Source organism: Cavia porcellus, unplaced genomic scaffold, assembly GCF_034190915.1.
Source record: "Cavia porcellus strain 051 isolate PalLab524CR breed Dunkin Hartley unplaced genomic scaffold, mCavPor4.1 scaffold_5, whole genome shotgun sequence".
Taxonomy (NCBI): Eukaryota; Metazoa; Chordata; class Mammalia; order Rodentia; family Caviidae; genus Cavia; species Cavia porcellus.
The window spans coordinates 79,766,483-79,785,542 of NW_026947488.1; the positions used below are offsets into that span (position 1 = coordinate 79,766,483).

The window sequence follows — 19,060 nt, forward strand, 5'->3', positions numbered from 1 at the left end:
ATTTTTACTGGTACCAGGGATCGAACTCACGACCACAGGCTTGCAAGGCAGGTGCTTATGCCGCTGAGCTAAATCCCCAGCCCCTGGGCCCCTCATTTTATAAATTTTTGTTAGTACGCATTTGTAGTACGGAATGTTTGCATTTCTCATGTGGGTTGGCACATGTATATCACACATCTTTGTTTTTTCATCGCCTTCCCTCTTTCCACCATATTTTGATCCCCTTTTCATTTTGAAAAAGATCTGTCTCCCTGCTTCCTACTGGCTACCTTTTACTTTTTATAATTTGTTTCTCATATAAGAGAATTATGTGATATTTAATCTTGTGTGTCCAGTTTATTTCACTTCACCATAATGTTCTCAAGGTACATCAATTTTCCTACAAATGACTTATTTTCTTGGGTGACTACATCTTATTCTCAATTTTAAAATGATACCAATATACTTATAAGTCACAAAATCTTTTTTTGTATTTTTTCTAAGGCACAAATTTTAAAATTATATTCTAAATAAGTGTTTTAGTGGGGCAAGTTTTAAAAAACCCTAACCCAAGAAGACAATGCAGAAACAATGAAAGGTTTTATCTTTCAGTCTGTATAAACAAAAAGCTGTTAAAGAAATAGACCACTTACTTATATAGGATAACCAATCGGAAATATGCCAGACTCATCAACACAAGCCATCAAGTCAAGAAGAGTTTGAAGTGTTTCAAACACTGAACAAATACAACTTTCAACCCAGATTGATCTAGCCTGCAAAATTATCTTTCAAAATTGATGCAAAAATAAGATACTTCCATGATAAAGAACAACTGAAGAAATTCATTACTATCAATCCAACTCAACAGAGTGCTAAAGGGAATTTTATAGAGCTAGAGATGACCATGGTTTCCGAACAGCAGCAGAGGAGGATCGCCAAACAAGATAGGCAATTGAATGAAGGGGAAAAGTGGAGGGCCAACTGCAGGACAATAGCATGGCGAACACAAACCAATGTACGCTGGTTGTAACCATTAATGTAGATGGCCTAAGCTCAGCAATAAGAAACACAGGGAGAGTAGATCAAGAAACAAGACCCATCAATATACCAAATATAGAAACATTTAACTGGAAAGGAAATTCATAGGCTGAAAATCAAAGGAGAGAAAACAATTGTCCCATGTGATAAGAGACCAGGTAAAAACAAAGTTAATTTGCCCATTAACCAGGATAGGAAACCTATGGTATTTTCACACAGTGGAAAGCCACTGAGGAATGAAGTAGAATCTTGAGATTCTTGTAGGTAAACGGATGCAATTGGAGATCATGTTCATGGTCAAAACAGTTTGTGTGAATCTTAGCATAAGAAACAGGGGTTAATGGATCCAAAAGCAAAATAGTTACTCTAAGAGTAACAGAGGAGGCAACACTTGGAAAGGAAAAGTGGTAACTACTGTTCATTTATCTTGTCTCGAACCCTTGTATTTTCACAATTTTGTTAGGTTTAGCTTTGCTGTCTTGTTAGATTTTACTTTGTCTGATCGTGTGGGCAGCTATTTTGAACATAATGGGACTATGATAATCATGGTTGGTTTCTTTTATTGCTTTGAAGTATAATGCTTTGTTTTGGTTGATTTTATTATGTGTGATGGCATGAACACCTATTTTGGAGATTCCTATCTTCTTGTTTGGAAGTCCTATCATGTTTTTTATAATTGGTTCTATCCTATTGTTTTTATTGTGCGTGATGGTATGGACATTTTTGAGGAAAATAAATTATAGTAGCCACTATTCATTTGCTGTTATCTGACTTTTAAGTCCTGCAATGCTCTCATTTCTTGATTTTAAATTATTTTGTGATGTTTGATATTATTGTGTGTGAAGGTATGGTCAACTATTTCAAACAAAACAAGATACATTATGGTAGATACTGTTGATGTCCTGTTGTCTCATTGTGAAGTCCTGTGTGGCTTACATTATTTTGTTCTGATTCACTTTGTTTTGTTTTGTTCTCTTTAAAATAAAAAAAAAAAAATTAAATGTTACATCTACTCCATCTTATTTTTTAATGCTTCTGTTTTGTTTTGAGACAAGGTCTCACCATACAGTTCAGGCTGGCCTTGTAATCACTTTGCAGCCCAGGCTAGTCTCAAACTTGCAACCATCCTCCCGTCTCAGTTTCCCAAGGGCTGGGATTACAGAAGTGCACCATGCCTGGCTTCCATCTTTGCTTTAAAATTTAAAAAATATGTGTGGGTGTGAGCCTTCTTACAACCCAAAATACTCAAACCATCCAGTTTAACAAGACAAATGGCTGTTAATAGAAAATGGGGTGAATGGAAGATGTGGCAAAGATCTAGCACTGAAAATATTGAAGTTAAGGGTAAGTGTAAAAATAAAATTTCCAACTATTTACAAATATAACACCATTTTGAAAAAAATTTTCTTGAAAATCCTTATCATGGCATGAATAAAATTTAAGAATTAGAAAAAGGTGTAAAGTTTCCTAACTCAACAAGACTGGTTTGGATCCCATCACCCATAGTAAAGATTGGCCCTGCAGGGCTTTCTTATCCTTATCAGGTGTTTCCCTTCATGTCTTTCTCGATACTAATGAATCTCTTCTCATGCCTTATCCTTGACTTCATGGTGAATACGCAAGCTCTTGCCATTATGACTAAAACCAGAGCCATTCCCTCTGCACTTGACTGCAATGGCTTACCACTTCATTACATTAGGCACCTGAAAAGCACCACACATCTAGTTGTTTTCAGTGCCAAGGAATCTCAAAGTTTATACAAAATTAGTAAGCCTCTTTATACCCTTAAAATGAGGTAGAACATTAAAACACACGACAAAGTAAGTACACGAGAAGATGCTGATTATTAATCATTGAAGTAAAAATTAAAACCAAAGTGAAAAGAACTCCAAAATAAAACCACCAAAGTCCAACTAAAAATACAAGTACTGGCAAGGACATGAAATACAGTGCTGTTAAGAATGCAAAGATGGTATCATACATTGATGAAATTTGGGGGTTTCTGATGTACATATTGTATATGATAAAGCAATCAATTTTAAGTATTCACAGAAGTGAAAACAATCACACAGACCTGTATATATGTGTTCATAGCAGCTTTATTTATAACAGCAAAAGAACTGTAAATAAGTCAAATATCCATCAATTGGTGAATGAATAAATGTAAAAACGTAATGAAATACTAAATAGCAGGAATTACTGAAAAATATACAATCACATGAGTTATCTCAAAAAAATTGATCTTCAATGAAAGATGCTAAACATAATAAACTGCGTATGATTCCATGTACTGAAAACTCTAGGAAAGTGAAAACTAGTGACAAAAAAAGCAGATCAACAGTTGTCAAGGGGCAGAAGTGGGGAAGCAGAATTGCCTGCAAAGGGAAACAGAAGTTTTGGGTTTATGAGTGGGAAAACACATACTGAACAAAAATTAGAAAGTATGCGGTGGTATTAACCATAGAATTTTACACAGTTGACAAAAGTCACTGAATTATACATTTGAACTGGTTAGCTTGATTATATATACAAAATAATTCATACCTTAAACCTTAAAAAAACACAGACATATATAAAAATGTAACAATGGTTAACATGATTTACTTTGTCAAATTTCCAAAATACTATTCAATGAGGATGTCCTGTTTTAAAACTGGATTGTTTTAAAGTCATTTAAAAACAATTCACACTATTACAAATACATGATTATATAACATGATCACAGTTACATAAAAATAAATATAAACCCAGAGCTGAAGATGGAAAGACATTTAACACCATTTATTCTGGGTTAGAAGGCAGTAAAATAAATTCCTTTAAAAGGTTCCCTACGATTAGTAACTTTCAGAGTGGACTTCGTTTTTAAAGCAGCAAAAATAAGAGAGTAACTTGCAATTAGCTGGAATCAACTTACTTTGAACTTTTACCCGAATGAGTTAGGAAGGCATCATATGCACTCATCTTTTAAGCTTTCAAACATTATTCACTTTTACCCCATGAATGTGTCACAGTTATTTTTTCAAGTTATTTTCCATAATGATCAGAATGGTAAGACAGTTTTCTTAATTTTGTCTTACTTTAAAACACTAAACAACAAATAAGCTGAGAATACAACTCAGCAGTACAGCACCTGCCTATCAAGCTCAAGGTGGTGAATTCAATTTCCAGTACCCAAAAGAAAAAAAAACTAAAACACAAATAATATTTAGACGTGGGAATATATTTTCCATTTAGCAATTTGTTTTATAAACAAAAGAAACAAACAGCAGTCTCAATTAAAATTCTCATTCTGATCATCAGTAGAGCAGATAGAAACCTCCTTTATTCTTCATGTGTTCTCACTGCAAACACAGAATCAAGACACCTATTTTTTCTTTTCTAAACAGTCTTTAAATTCTTCCAAGAAAGAATCTTCCACTTGGGCCAAATGACTATGAATTTAAGCTGGGTAAAAAAAAGCACAAACCTAAATACTGTTATAGAGCAAATAGGATCTGATGGTCACCTTGACTTTAGGAGCAAAACTAGTATTCTGCAACACTGTGACGTGCTACAATGAAACAATTCAGTGAAGAGCATTTTTGGAAGACCAGCAGACAACAGACACAGGAAAACAGTACCTTTAAACCCTTGGAAGGCAAGAACATGTCACACACGTTTCTGGAAGTGGAAGCAGTACTGGAACCACTGCTGTGAACAGATCATTGTGGCAGTATCAATACATCCCAATCACTATACTGAGGCTCTAATTTGTTTTATTTTCTTGCATTTATTGGAAGGCAAAATAAAATTTACATTTCTTAAGTGTATAGCAGGATGCAATTCTTGTTTCCTTTTACAATATGTCGAGTAATACTACTTTCATGTCTTTTGACATTAAAGATCCAAACTATTACATAACCTAATAAATGGTAGTGGCTTGAGCAAATACATGATGGATAGTATGCTTTAGTTAATATCATCTCTGCTACATTAAAATACTCTTTGAAAGTGGCTTAAACAATGAAGGAAAGATTAAAATAAGTCCGTATGTATGGCAATTGTAGTCGGGGAATTCTGTAGTCCTCTAGCATTACCAAGGGCTCTGGACAGTTCTACCTTTTCACTAAGCCATCCTCAGGATATGGTTCTCTGTTCTCTTGTGATCGTAACTGGTTACAGAAATTCCAAATATCAGATTAAGACAAGACAATGTCCAAAGAGAGCAGTTTCCTACTCTAAGTCTACTACTAACAATAATCCTTTTCAGACATCCCCGTGTAAATTGCTTAACTGCCACTAGCAAGACAGATTCACTCATGTACTAACATCTCACTATTTTTCAAGGGGACAAGGACCACATAATTGGCTCCTAACAGCCTGATTACCCATGGGCAAAGGTCCAACATCCTTGGACACAAAGTTGCAGAGGTGGAGATACTTGAAATAAAAAAGCAGGAAGGAAGAGATAACATGGCCGTTGGACAGCAACCAACAGTATCTGTCGCAATTTGATAGGGTTGAAAACACAGTACACTAGATTCCACTGGCTAAGAAGGTAAACAATTGAAAAAAAAATAAACAACGGATTACTATATGTTTAAAAAAATTTCAGGAATAATGACTAAATTTCAGTGAAATTCAGTATCAGGTACTAGTCTATGTACTTTACATGTATTAACATATTTAAATCAAAATTTTTACCTGTATTTTAGACAAGGAGAAGAGAGAAGCCAAGTACCTGCCCAAGACATTTAGTAAGTGACTGAGTGGAGCCCAAGCCTTAGGTAATCGGACTCCAGACTCATTCATGCTCTCACAGCTGCTACTTTGTGCTGCACAATTTAAACAGCAAAAATATCAAGCAAAGGAGACAGGTGAAGATGTAGAAACCAAGGCATGAAATTAGCAAGAGATTTATACACTGTATATTTTATTAAATATTGGGCTTTATTACAATATACTTCTCGTAAAGTTTCTAATTTAAAAAACATGGTTGCCTTGTACTTAACCTGACACTATTTTTGGCTAACCATTTTATTTTTACTGGTTCTATACTTAAATGATCATGGGCAGAAAATTGATTTTGTGTAATGGAACAAAGGAATTTTTCAATGGTACACTCAGAGAACCTACTGCTTTTTATAGTACATTTGTAACAGCTACAGATGACAATGCTAAGTCATGCACATTAAGTCTTTACTTCCTATTAAAGGTTTCTACCTTACGTTTGAAAATTAATTATGTCTCAAGGTTTGATATTTAGCCAAAACAGACTATGGGGAAAAACGATTAACAACCTGGATTCTCAGACCACCACAGAAGATCTGTCAGCTGTAATATCCATCCTGGGCTTGCGGTGGCAAGTTCCTGGGAGTTGCCTTTTCCTGTGTTTTGATCAAGTCTATTATAGCTGACAGTACTGCACAGTCTCTAGATTTAGTGTCTTTCCAGTCCACAGGATGAGGACTTTCAATCTTCTCTTGAAGAAGGGTATCTAGTTCCTTTCTTAAGTCCTAAAGTTGGAAAAATTACACGCAGTAAATAAATGCTGGGGTATTCTGAAACTATACAATAGATAAAAGTGACTTTCTTTACTGATACGGTTAAAAAATTCAACTAATTGGTCTGTTAATATTTCAAAAAGTAATTTGGAAAAATTACAAATCAATTTCTCAATACAATTTTCTCTGTTGAAATAAAACAAGAAATGTCTAATGTTATCAAAACTTTGTAGCAAAACCGAAAGACTACATGCTAACTTGTATGCAAATTGAAGATTTCTGTAGTCAGTCACCTTAACAAGACGGGCAATTTTTGCTGGAGACTGAAATATAATCCATTCATCTACAGCAATAGTCTCCTGTTCATTATCCTTCTGGATGGAAATATCACCTCCAAAGAACAAGAGACAATAAGGAGAAACTTCTGTGCAGTCGTACAAGTATATCTGTAATGAAAATTAAAATGTATTACTACATTCAGGAGTGTAAAAGGATCATTATTCCACTAACTCCACAATAGCACCAATCTTCATCTTGTTAGTAGCTTTCTTCTAGCCACAGTAGCAATATGCTCAGGATGGGGCCGTGACTCTTACAGCTTGTGGCCAGGAGGCCCACAGTTGAACGTGTTACACTCCTGCCTGCCTGAATCACCCATGGTACATGTGTGACTGCTCATGTTGCCCAACGGGACAATCCTGCATGTTTAAGGTGGTTCAAGCCAGTAGGAATGTGTTAACTTGCTAGTTAACTATGCAATTTAGTTTTGATTGTTTTATATGTCTTTTTGAAGCAGGATTTCACTATGCAGTTCAGGCTGGCTTTGCGCTCACTTTGTAGCCTAGATTGGTCTAATTCTGAATATTTTATATGAACCATTGTTAGTTCGGAGAACACAGAGGTTTTATTTTTTTATTTCTTTTGGCACTAGGGATTGAACTCACGACCACACACTTGCCAGGCAGGCACTTATGCTGCTGAGCTGAATCCCCGGCCTGAGGTTTTACATTTTTAACTTGAAATATATCACTACTTTTTTGAACAAAATATTTTCTGAGTGTCAAAACAAAACATTACAGCTGAAATTATTGTTATGTATATATTCAGTGTATTAAAAATCATTTCATGTTCTAAAGTAGAAAATAAACAGAATCCTACTTAATATTAACCTATACTTTAAAATAAATACTGATGCACCAACAAAAGTCTTTGTACACTGTAAACTCCTATAAACTGTAAAATGCCAGGATTTGTTTTGTTTGGGGGTGACACTAGAGATTAAAGCCAGTGCCTTAGAACTAATCTATATCCTCAGTCCTTTTCTTTGGTTTTGAGACAGGGTTCAGTAAAATCTCCTTTTTTTGAGACAGGGTTCAGTAAAATCCCCTTTTGCCTAAAATAAGCTCAGATTTTGCAATCCTTCGGCTTCAATCCCTTAGTATGCTGGGATTACAGGTGTTAAGTACTACATAAGGTTTAAAATGCCATGATTTTCTTTTCTTTTGTTAGTTTTCTGAGATAGGGTCTCATTGTGCAGTCCATGCTGGCTGTGTATTCACCATCTGGCTCAAGCTGACTTCGAACTCACAGGAATCCCCCTGCCCCAGACTCTCAAACGCTAGAATTACTAATGTTGCCATAATGCCTGGCTCTAAAATGTCAGTAATTCTTGAAAACAGGGTTTGAAAGGAAACCATGTAAATCAAATGTTCTGTTTAGGAAAATACAAGGATTCATCAAAACGTGATTAAGGGAAAAAGTTATAATTTATGTCAGAGGAAAAAACTGCTCACATTTAAAACATACAATTACTGACAGTTCATAGCCATAATAATTTCAAATGTCCACTTACACTACTTGTTCTCATCTTCAAGTGATAGATAAGCCAGTTGTAATGAAAGTCTGTTTGCTCCACATTAACAGATTTAGGATGAATAGAAACCAGGCCATCCGTTTTTGTGTGAACTTTCACCCTTTATAAAAGTTAACATGCAATCTGTTACAAGAAATTTTCTAAGAAATTAATTTTGTCTTCAATGTATTAAAACCTAATGTAGAGGACTTAGTAAAAAGCAAACAAACCACAGAATCTAATCTTACATATATGTATATAAATTCTTAAATTTATACTTATAAATTTATACCAAAAAGGTACCAGGGAGCAGTTCACAACCTCCCACTGGCCAGGCAGGGACTTAGCCACTGAACTAAATCCTCAACAAGAATTTGTTTGAAAAAAGCAGAATTTCCTTATTGATACATATAAAAATATCAGGCAAATGACTAAACATGAGTACTCAATCATGTAACTAATCCCTTATAGGCATAATTACTCAACATATTGGGAAGTGATAGTATTATTTGACATGTTAATATATACTGTATCACTGAAGGATAAAGAATGAAATTATTCTTTTAGCTCAGTGGGATAAGTGGCAAGCAAAAAGTCATGAGTTTGATCCCCGGTACCAAAAAAAATAAAAAGAAAGAAATCAGTATGTAAAATAGTTATTAAGTGATTCAGACCAATAAAATAATCAATACTTTACTATAATCAAAGTATTAAAAAATAGCCCTCAATTTACAGATAACTCCATGAAATGATCAATTTAAAAATTTCAGTGTATCCAGAAAAATATAAAATTAAAAACTGAGAATTTTAAAAGTGTTTTCTTATGAAATGGATTTAAAAAAGTCTATAATGTTTTTGTAGTCCCACACATAAATCTTCCAATTCAGGAGAGAAACATTTGGAATAAATGTATTTTGACAGAATTTAGTTCAACCTTTCAATTCTCCAAGGTATTTTAAAAGTTACTTTTAAATAGTTTTCTATTTAAATATTCTATTCTATTTAAATATTCACTATTTCAATAGTGTTGGACAAGACCATAAAAACTAATAATCCATAAATGTTAGTTGGTAAATTTCTACAGAGCACCAGATACGGTAAGTATTTTGAGTTTTAGGAGCTCTACAATTTTTGTCACAATACCCAACCCTGCTATAGTAGAAGGAAAGCAGACAGGTAACACATGAATGAATGGATATGGGCTGTGTTTCAATAAAAACTTATAAAAAAATCTTTTAGCCCAAAATGTGCTCATCTGCTATATGTCACACCAAAACAAGGCACCAATCCAAAGAAAGCTGTGTTTTTTTTATAAAGCCCTTCAGGATGGTAGAGGAACAGTGAAGTGTTTTTATATTAAACAGTCTCCCTGTTACCTATAAAGCTAGATACAAAGGCAAAAAATGTGGCAAAGTGCTACTATCAAAAGAATACTTTGCGAGTTGGGAATTTAGCTCAGTGGCATTTACGCTTGCCAGACAAGTGTGAGGTCATGAGTTCGATTCCCAGTACCAAAAGAAAAAAAATACTTTGCAACTTAAACTATGGACAGTTCAAACATACTGATTAAAATTCATTTTTTTAAAACTCATTAATCTTTTACCTTAAAGTAAGGTTTTTCAACCTCGGCCCTTCTGACACTGAACTGGTCTCAGTTGTAGGGAGCTGCCTGTACATTATGGGATGTTTAACAGCATCCCTGGCCTCCTCCTATAAGTTCATCAGACCACCCTAGTTACAACAACCGAATAAACATTACCAGGAACGGTCAAATATTCTGAAGTGGGAGAGAAGGCTTGAAGTGGGGGGCTGGTTACGTCCACTGATAACCACTCTTGTGGAACAATGTATTGTATGTCTATCTCTGCATATGTTTACAATTGCAGAGAATTCAATATTTTCATTTAAAATCAGCTCTAATATCTTATGTCACTGCATAATGATAGTTGTGTATGTCTACTTTTAGAAATGTCATAAATATGGAATTATAAAACCATAATTTCTCCTTTACAACTAGATATATACAACTGTTAAAATATTTGGAATTACTCTCTTAAGACATTTCTCAAAATGTGCACATAATCAATGCTGAACCACTAACTGCTTTAACAACCCAATAAGAATTCTAATCTAGACTGCCTCCCAAAGAGGGGCTAGTACTAGCCATTTGTGACTTTTAGTATCTCTGTGCCCTTACTAGAATCAGCTTAGTTATTAGGCTGAACTATGTCTTTCATATTCAGTTATTATCAAGATTATTTATACATAATTTATTAATCATATTGTATTTCTTTAGTCAAATTGTCACAATCTGATTCAAAAAGTTATTTAAAAATCCATTTTATAACGAGAGAGAGAGAGAGAGAGAGATGAGACAGAAACAGGCAGAAATTCTGAAGCTAAATCTATTCTAACTAATTTCAGTTTCGCTGGCTGGCTTTCCTAATCTATTCTAAATAATTTCAGTTTAGCTGGTTGTTTTTCCTAATATTTACACTTATGTTTTATGAACATTCTTTGGGAATGAGTGATCAGACAGCTAACTCCAAGGATGTGTTGTATAGGATGTGTTGTCAAACAATTTGCTTTCTTCTAAATAACCATGAATAAAGTTCAGATATGAGTAAGAACAAATTTATACTTATACTAAGACTTATACTTATAACAAGACTTATACTAAATCTTGTTACAGTAGAGGATTTCAAAAATTTAGAGAGAATTACAAGTCATTTATAATAATCTTCAATGCTTACATTTTTCTTTTTTTACCCAAATTTAGTCGGATTTTAGCAACTTTGGGATATAAACCAGCACAGATGACAGCTTTAATTATCTTCTCATTATCTATTGGGAATGGAAGAGTAGGAAAAAAAAAAAAGTAAAACATCAAGACAATGGACAAAAATGCCAAGTTACAGATAACTGTTTCTTGGTTTACCTGAATTTATATTTGCCTTTGGATCTTTAGGATTTCTACTGCTTACAAATCCAGCTGCAAGAAGATGCTCAGCAAACTGTCCTTTCATGTTATGCAGCATCTAAGGAAGCAATGGTAACAAACAGAACTAGAACACCTTCCACACACATAGGGGCAAAACCCTATAAACTCACAGGTAAGTTTAATTGTAAGCTTTCCTTCCTTTATGAAAACTTACAAAACTGACATTTCAAAAAAGACATCAGCAAACTACAAAAACCTGCTTTTGTCAATAAAATTTTATTAGAAAAGTCACACCCTTTTATCTACATGTTGTCCATGGTCTCTTATACTAAGTAAACATAGACGTTTATAAATGAGACTACATAGTTTGCAAGCCTAGAATATAATCTAGTCTTTTATAAACAGTTTGCATAGTACAAGGAAAAACCATGACTACATAGGATTACTCTACTTTGTAAAGATTTATTAATGTAACTCTAAATTGCTTTTCACCGCATAATTTGAAAAAAGCAGAAAAACACCAAGAAAACAATCAATATTCATTACTATTAGCAAGAATTAACTGCTGTTAACACAATGGCATATAGTTACTTTAGAAAAAGAAAAATTGCAATTTTAGTAAAAATGATGCATCGCTCAGCATAAAGATTTTAAGAAACAGAAAACCATCAATGAAGAATCTTCCTTCAACTCAATAATCAATAATCTCCAGAAAGTATCACTAGTTCTAGGTAAGCAAGACTGAAGACACTCCTTATGCATATCTAACAGAGTATTTCTTGGATGCTTTGATCTTTGTCCTTATACTTGAATTAGGATCTTGACTTGATATATTTCTGGTTCATTTCATTTTTTCTATTTTGGAGAAATGGTATATATACAATCAATAATAATAATCAATTACAAAATATCTCAATGTAGAGATACCTATTATCCTCATGATGAATCAGCCTAGTTTACAAACTTGCTATTTATTCCCTTTACCTTTATCACCCATATTCATAAACTGTGACTACCCCGTGACTTTCCTCTGCCTTACTGGGTCTTTTTATTCAGTCCATTGGTTTCTTACTACTTTTAACTGAACATACATTATGCTACTTCCGATCAAGAAAGTTAAGGTATCTGCTCTTGAAATATGCCAAGGCCCATTCTCTTTTCCTTTCCTTTGCTGACAGTATCCTTCAGAGGCTACAGAAATGTACCTTTAATAATAAGTCCTCATGTCACTTCCACTTTGTTAGGCACTTTTTATTATATATATTAAGACCCTGGATTCTTGTATAATAATATACACACTGTGTATATTTAACCTTTTTACAGACAGAACTATAAAAAATAAATACATACATGCTGACCCAGCAAATGTACCTAATTAATTTAAAGCATTCAACATTACCTGCAGTGTGTTTGAAGACAGGAAGTATTCCCAGCAATAGTCTTTCTCATATCTGAAACCACGTCGCTTAGCTTCTTCCCATCCCTGAGACAAATGTAGAAATCTGTTTATATTGTCCTCCACAACAGATTGTTTTTACTTTTATTTTAGTATAGTTTAATTAAAAAATTCAAAGAATTCTGAAATTTACAAACTAAAAAACAAAAATGCCTCAAATTTCTCTTTAGTTCAATCCTTAAAACTACCATGAAACACTAGTGTTTTAGACAGTAAGCACAGTTATTTAGCAACTGTGAATTTTATACAAAATGACATCATATGTACGAAGTATCAATCAAAAGAACACGCTTCTAAATTCAGTGCTATTATATTTTTTCAACCCGATAAATATATTTTCTTAGTTGCAAAAAGAGGGAAATGGGGAAAAAGAACATAGATAAATAAACCTAAGGGGAGAGGGAACAACAACAACAACAAAAACGTAAGTTTTCCATAATGCACTGTACAAAGTAAAATCTACGTCAGCAGTGGCAGTCCTATAGCACACATGCCACAGTGGGTGCTTTGTTATCACTGAAACCACTAAGAGGTTTGCCATAACTGATATAGGATATCATAAAAAGATGCTTCCTCTAAAAATCAAATTACATTTAAATTTTATAAAGACAAATTACCGCACTGGGCCTTTAGCTCAGCGGTATTAGTGCCTGCCTGCAAGTGCAAGGTCATGAGTTCCATCCCCAGCATAAAAAAAAAAAAAAAAAAAAAAAACCACGGCTAGTTACTTTGCATAACCTTGGCTTTGGGAAGAGAAAACATCTTCCTAAGCTGAATTAATATCCAATCAAAGTGAATTAATCTCAACTTAAGACTAATGAGGGTGTTCAAAGATTTTAAGGGAAGAGACACTATGGTAACTACCATTATGTCAAGATTATCTTGTGGTGAAACACTATTTTGCTTAAATGGCTATGTTTTGACCTGCACTGTTTTGTTGTTATGCCCTCTTTTTTATCTCAATCTCCTTTTTATTATCTACTTTTTCATTTTTATCCTTTTAATTAAGGGAAAAAGAAAAAATAGCAGGATATATTATAGTAACCCACTTTGATTTCCTATTAACTTGATTTGAAACTCTGTATTGCTCTCACCATCTTGTTTTGACTGATTTTCCTCTATTCTGTTATGCTTGATAGTACCAAGTTTGAAAGTCTAGGCAACAACTATGAAGACAATAAGATCCATTGTGACGCCCATTCTGGTTGACTATTATCTTCTTTTGAAGTCCTCTAATGTCTCCAATGTTTTGGTTTTATTGGGTCTTATTCTTTACTGTTTTGTTCAATTTTATTATAACTGATGGAATTCTTTTTAAGATAATAAGAGGCATTATGGTAACCATTGTTGATCACCTTGTATATTGTTTTTACATTATGTATTATGTCCATCCTTTTGACTTGACTGACTCTGTCCTGATATGTCACGTTTGGTTTTACTTTCTTCAAAAAAAAAAAAGTAATAAGAACTGTGGGAGTAATAAAACCCAAAATGTGTAATTGTCATTGTACAAACAAACAAACAAACAAACAAAAAAAAAGACTAATGAGGGTGTTAATGCAGACTGCCATGAGGTCAAATGTTTTTAAAAATTATAAAAACAATATAAAAAAATAGTTCATTTGTTTTATTCTTACCAAACACAAATAAGGCATTTATCCTAAAAGGGTAAATATAATAAGCTATTACAATATTTAAAATGAATTATTTTTCAAATAATCATATACTTTTAAATATTCTCGCAGTTTATTCCTGGTATGTGTAATATATTTTTAAAGGTTAAATATGTTCTTACTCTATTATCAGTTTTTCAATTGAATAATCTGTCAAAATCTAGAGCAATAATTTGTTTTTAATACCTCAAATGCGTTCACAACTGTCAGGTGATCACTCCTAGTCTCCTTTGCTAATTCCTTTCTTCTTGCATCTGCAATCTTTTCTTTTCCCTAAGCAGGGGAAAAAAAAAGATAAAGGCAATTTAAATTTTTATGACAAAATAAAAATATTATAATTAAAAAGCTAATAATAATGTACTAATTAATTTTTTTATAAGTATCTAAAGCAACAAACTACTTTTAGCATCGAAATATGTTTAGTTTCTGCATTCCTATTTCTTACCAGTGGAATGACAAAAGGATCTTTGAAGCTGAGACTAGCAGCGATAGTGAGTACTGGGTCTAAGCAACAGAAAAGAGCTCCAAAAAGAATCATTTTCCCAATATGTGGCTCAACTGGTAATCGTGCTAAGTGAACCCCAAGAGGTGTCAATTCTTCTTGTTTATCCAAAGCATTCTGTAACAAAAACAAAAAAACCCAAAAAACTGATTTTTAAAACAAGTGTAGTAAAGCATTATGATTAATGCTATTCTAGTTCATTTAAGAAAAAGAACTACTCATTTTCTTAAACCCAAATGCTGCAAGTTAAATCTTAAACTGCCATTTCATTTTCCCTTATTATTCTGCTGTAGCTTTTTTCCACCAAAAAATAAATCTTGATTTTAGCAAAGATTAATAACTTATCTTGGCATAATTGGAAAAATTAAAAGAGATAAACTAGCAAACTTTTAGTCAAATAAAGAAAACCAACCAAATAGGCTTGAAGAGTTGCTGAAAAAAGACAGAAACAAAAAGAGACTGTGACAGATAGTTGACTGAAACACAGACTCCAGATTTTTCTTCTTTAGGTGCAATGAGACTGGAAGACAAAAGAAATGTGTCTAGAAACAGGGAACTGGAAATAATTTATGTTCTGGCTCTGTTATGGTTGATACATTGTGTCAACTTCAAAAGTTTAAAAGTTTAACTAAGGGACTGGTAGGGAGCCAGGATTCTTACTTTGTAAATATCCCGATAATCTGCAAGAGGAGGGCACAGAGATTTTGCGAGTGCTATGGGCGTGAGGTGGCATGCATATAATAAAAGGAAAAGGCTTGCTCTTTCTCCACTTTTGTTGGCTGCCTACCTTGAAGAGTTGCCCCCGTGTCATGCCACCCTGCCTGGGAGTCAGCTGATTATGGACTGAAACTTCCACAAACGGTGAGCTATCTAAACCTTTCCTTCCTTAATTTTGGATATTTTTGGGTATTTTGTCTGAACCAGGAGAAAAGTAACCAAGATAGGCTTCCTTAGTAATCTGGTCCAGCCACAGTTGTGAGTACTGTTCAACAAGCAAGTGGCTTGAAGACACCAAGGAACAGGCAAAAGATGTGTAAAAATTACAAATCTAGAATCAGAAGAAAAACAGAAATTCAAGGAGATTGAGGTTGGTATCTCTTTCCCTGGCGCAAACAACATACATCCTCTCTGGAAGAAATTATCATCCCAGCCTTTAAATTTTCATCTACAAATTATTTTGTACACAGAATTTCATGACACAATTAAAATAACTAGAACATAAGAAAATACAACAAAGAAATAATCTTTAAAATGCCATAAACATCTCATTAAATATAAATTTTTCCACACATCTTATGAAAACTCAAAGAAAACAAAGTTAAACGCTTGATTAGTTCTTGAGCCTACCATAATCTTGATAACTAACTTTGCTGGGAACATCTGAAGAAAACTACCAAACAGTTACACCTTAAAAAGACAAATACTGTAATGCCAAACTGAATCCAAGTAGCTGGGCTTATTTTAGGAATTAAATTGGTGAAATATCAATGTAATTTAATACAACAACAAAAAGCTCTACATGTAGGTACATGTAGAGATGTAGAGATGCATCATGTTCTCTTATGTAAGACATTATAAATATGTCAAATCTCCCCAAATTGATAGTTAAGGCAGTGTCTCACCAGCTCAGGATAATATGCAAATCAAATATGCAGACCAATATGCAAAATCATAGACAATTTGTCAATGGGTGCAGCAGAAAGAAGGATGAATTTTTCTGCAGTAATGATGGAAACCTTTCACAGCTTTCAGTGAGGAGCAGCCTCTTGTGGCACACATGCCACAGGTTCCCTACCACTGCTCTACAGTATCCACCCATCAGGTATCTATGTATATGAAAGCTTATGTTTCCTATCTTTATACGCACACACACACACAATCCAAAAACAGATGGTTAAAGCTGAATGTGAAAGATAAAATAATAAAGTTTAAAACTTCATGAGCCCACAGTATACAGACTTCTTATGGAGCAACAAACAGTAATTTTAAGACTAATATATCTAGGGGCTGGGGATTTAGCTCAGCGGCATAAGCACCTGCCTTGCAAGCAGGCAGTTGTAGGTTCGATCCCCGGTACTGGGGGGCGGGGGGGACATTATCTGACAGCATTAAAACATTCTGCTCATTTGAAACTACTAAAGAGCAAAGAAATATAGACATATATAAAATACACAACTGATAAAAGGTTCTGAGCAATAGTACACAAGAGATATGTAATCTATAATCCAACAGCAAAAACAGGTATCAATAATACATGGCAAAGATTCCCAAATAAGCAATTAACATGAAAAGCTACTCAAAAATTCAATGACAGTCATGGAAATCCAAATTAAATTTAAAAGTATCTAGATACCTACCACTGTGGTTAGAGTAAGATTGATAATACAAGAATCAGTGAAGCTATATTTTTACTTAGAACTCCTACCATGTATACCTAATGACCCAATGAATTCACAAATACATTCAATTTACACTAGGAAACTCTGAACACTGAAAAATATTCATATCAATGCTATATGGAAGCCCCAAACAGAAAATAAAAATATCTTTCAGTACACATGATGAAATATGGTTAAGAAAACAAATGAGCCACTGCATATGTAAAACCAATAAGGCAGAAGAATCTTACAATGCAACAGAAAAAGGAATGCTGTTTCGCTACACCAACAAAGAAAAAATCCCAATCCTTTATGAACTTGTATAACGTTTACAGAAGTGCTATACTTTCAGGGATCATTTCTACAGTGTGTATAAAGTTTATAGAATTGGCAAAATTAAACAAGTCTTTACAGACATGCCTATTTGAATGACAAAACAAGTGAAAGATTGCCAACAGTAACCATAACAGCACCATAATAGTAACAGTAACAATACCGTAACAGAAATTATGGTAGAGGTTATCTTTAGGATTAAAGGTTACAGGAGAAACCAGATGGGCAAACAAAGGGGTTTTTTTTTAGTATGTTCTTGACCTAAGTAAGTATTACACAGTGCTTACTCTGTCAGAAATACTACTAGTATATTATTTTCACTTTTCCTGGATGTGCATGTGTATTTCAAAATAAAAAGTATCTTTAAAATTGTGGGTGTCATCCTCATGTTGTCAAGTATTTGTTGCCATTTATATGTATTACCTGTGAATGACTAAGACTTGCTTTTTTATTTAATTAAGAGACAGGAAATCACCCCACTTGGGCCTCAGAGTCCAGGTGTGTCCTCTAGTTGTATGTGTACTATAAACAAACTGATTCTCTACCTCTCCTACCTCTCCAGAATGACACTGTATTAGATGAAAGTCTGGCTGGAAAGAGAAGAATAAAACCTTACTAATTCCTAAATTCCAGTGATCTCACTAAATCTAATCCAAATTTAAATAGAGATGGTTAGATAATTTACATTGTTTTTTCATTTAAGAAGCTTGTATTAGAAGATATTATGTTCCATTATGTCTAGATCATCAAAACTGATGATCATTAAAACTGATGGCCCCCTAAAAAACCTGCAAAAATATTTAAAACATGTCTTTTACTAACTCTAACGCAACCCTAACCAACAGAATTTCCTACTGTTTATTTTTTCTGAAATTCTATATAACTTGTATCGTTTTTATGTTTTTTTCTCCTTAAATAAAAAATTAAAAAAAAAAAAAAAAGCCTAATCCTAAAAGAACATGTCAAAAGTATGGTTTTATAACTTCCTAATTCATACCTAACATATTAAGCTAAAATCTAATAGTAAATCAAACTTGGTATTTTAACATTCATTGATCTACTGACTTACATGCTTTAATACTTGATGCTAGAAGGCAGGCGTGGTGGCACACTCCTGTAATCCTAGCACGTGGGAGGTTGATTGTTGCAAGTTCAAGACCCGCCTGGGCTACAAAGTGAGCCTAAGACCAGTCTGAACTGCATAGCGAGACCCTGTCTCAAAAAGACCAAAAAATAAGTAAGTAAATAAATGAATAAAATAAAATAAAAATTAAAAATACTCTATGCTAGAATTAAACTAGAAATTCCATTTGACTTATTTCTCTTCTAGGTATTTTCCTCCAAGTGTTAAAGATTGTAGCATTACAGTGATACATGCATACCCATGTTTAAAGCAGCATAATTCATAATAGCTAAATGTTAGAA

At 33.6% G+C, this 19,060-nt stretch overlaps 1 protein-coding gene across 1 annotated transcript in view; it reads right to left on the reverse strand.

Moving 5' to 3' along the window:
- Positions 1-3,098: 3,098 nt before the first annotated feature.
- Dhx36 (DEAH-box helicase 36) overlaps positions 3,099-19,060 on the reverse strand; it is a 44,444-nt gene continuing 28,482 nt past the window's right edge. The window contains exons 18-25 of the mRNA XM_063249214.1: positions 14,868-15,041; positions 14,609-14,695; positions 12,693-12,776; positions 11,291-11,390; positions 11,106-11,196; positions 8,353-8,473; positions 6,794-6,946; positions 3,099-6,512 (exon numbers count right to left, since the gene is read on the reverse strand). Coding sequence (XP_063105284.1) covers positions 6,327-6,512; positions 6,794-6,946; positions 8,353-8,473; positions 11,106-11,196; positions 11,291-11,390; positions 12,693-12,776; positions 14,609-14,695; positions 14,868-15,041 — 996 coding nt within the window. The 3' untranslated portion in view covers positions 3,099-6,326. The remainder of the gene's footprint in view (positions 6,513-6,793; positions 6,947-8,352; positions 8,474-11,105; positions 11,197-11,290; positions 11,391-12,692; positions 12,777-14,608; positions 14,696-14,867; positions 15,042-19,060) is intronic.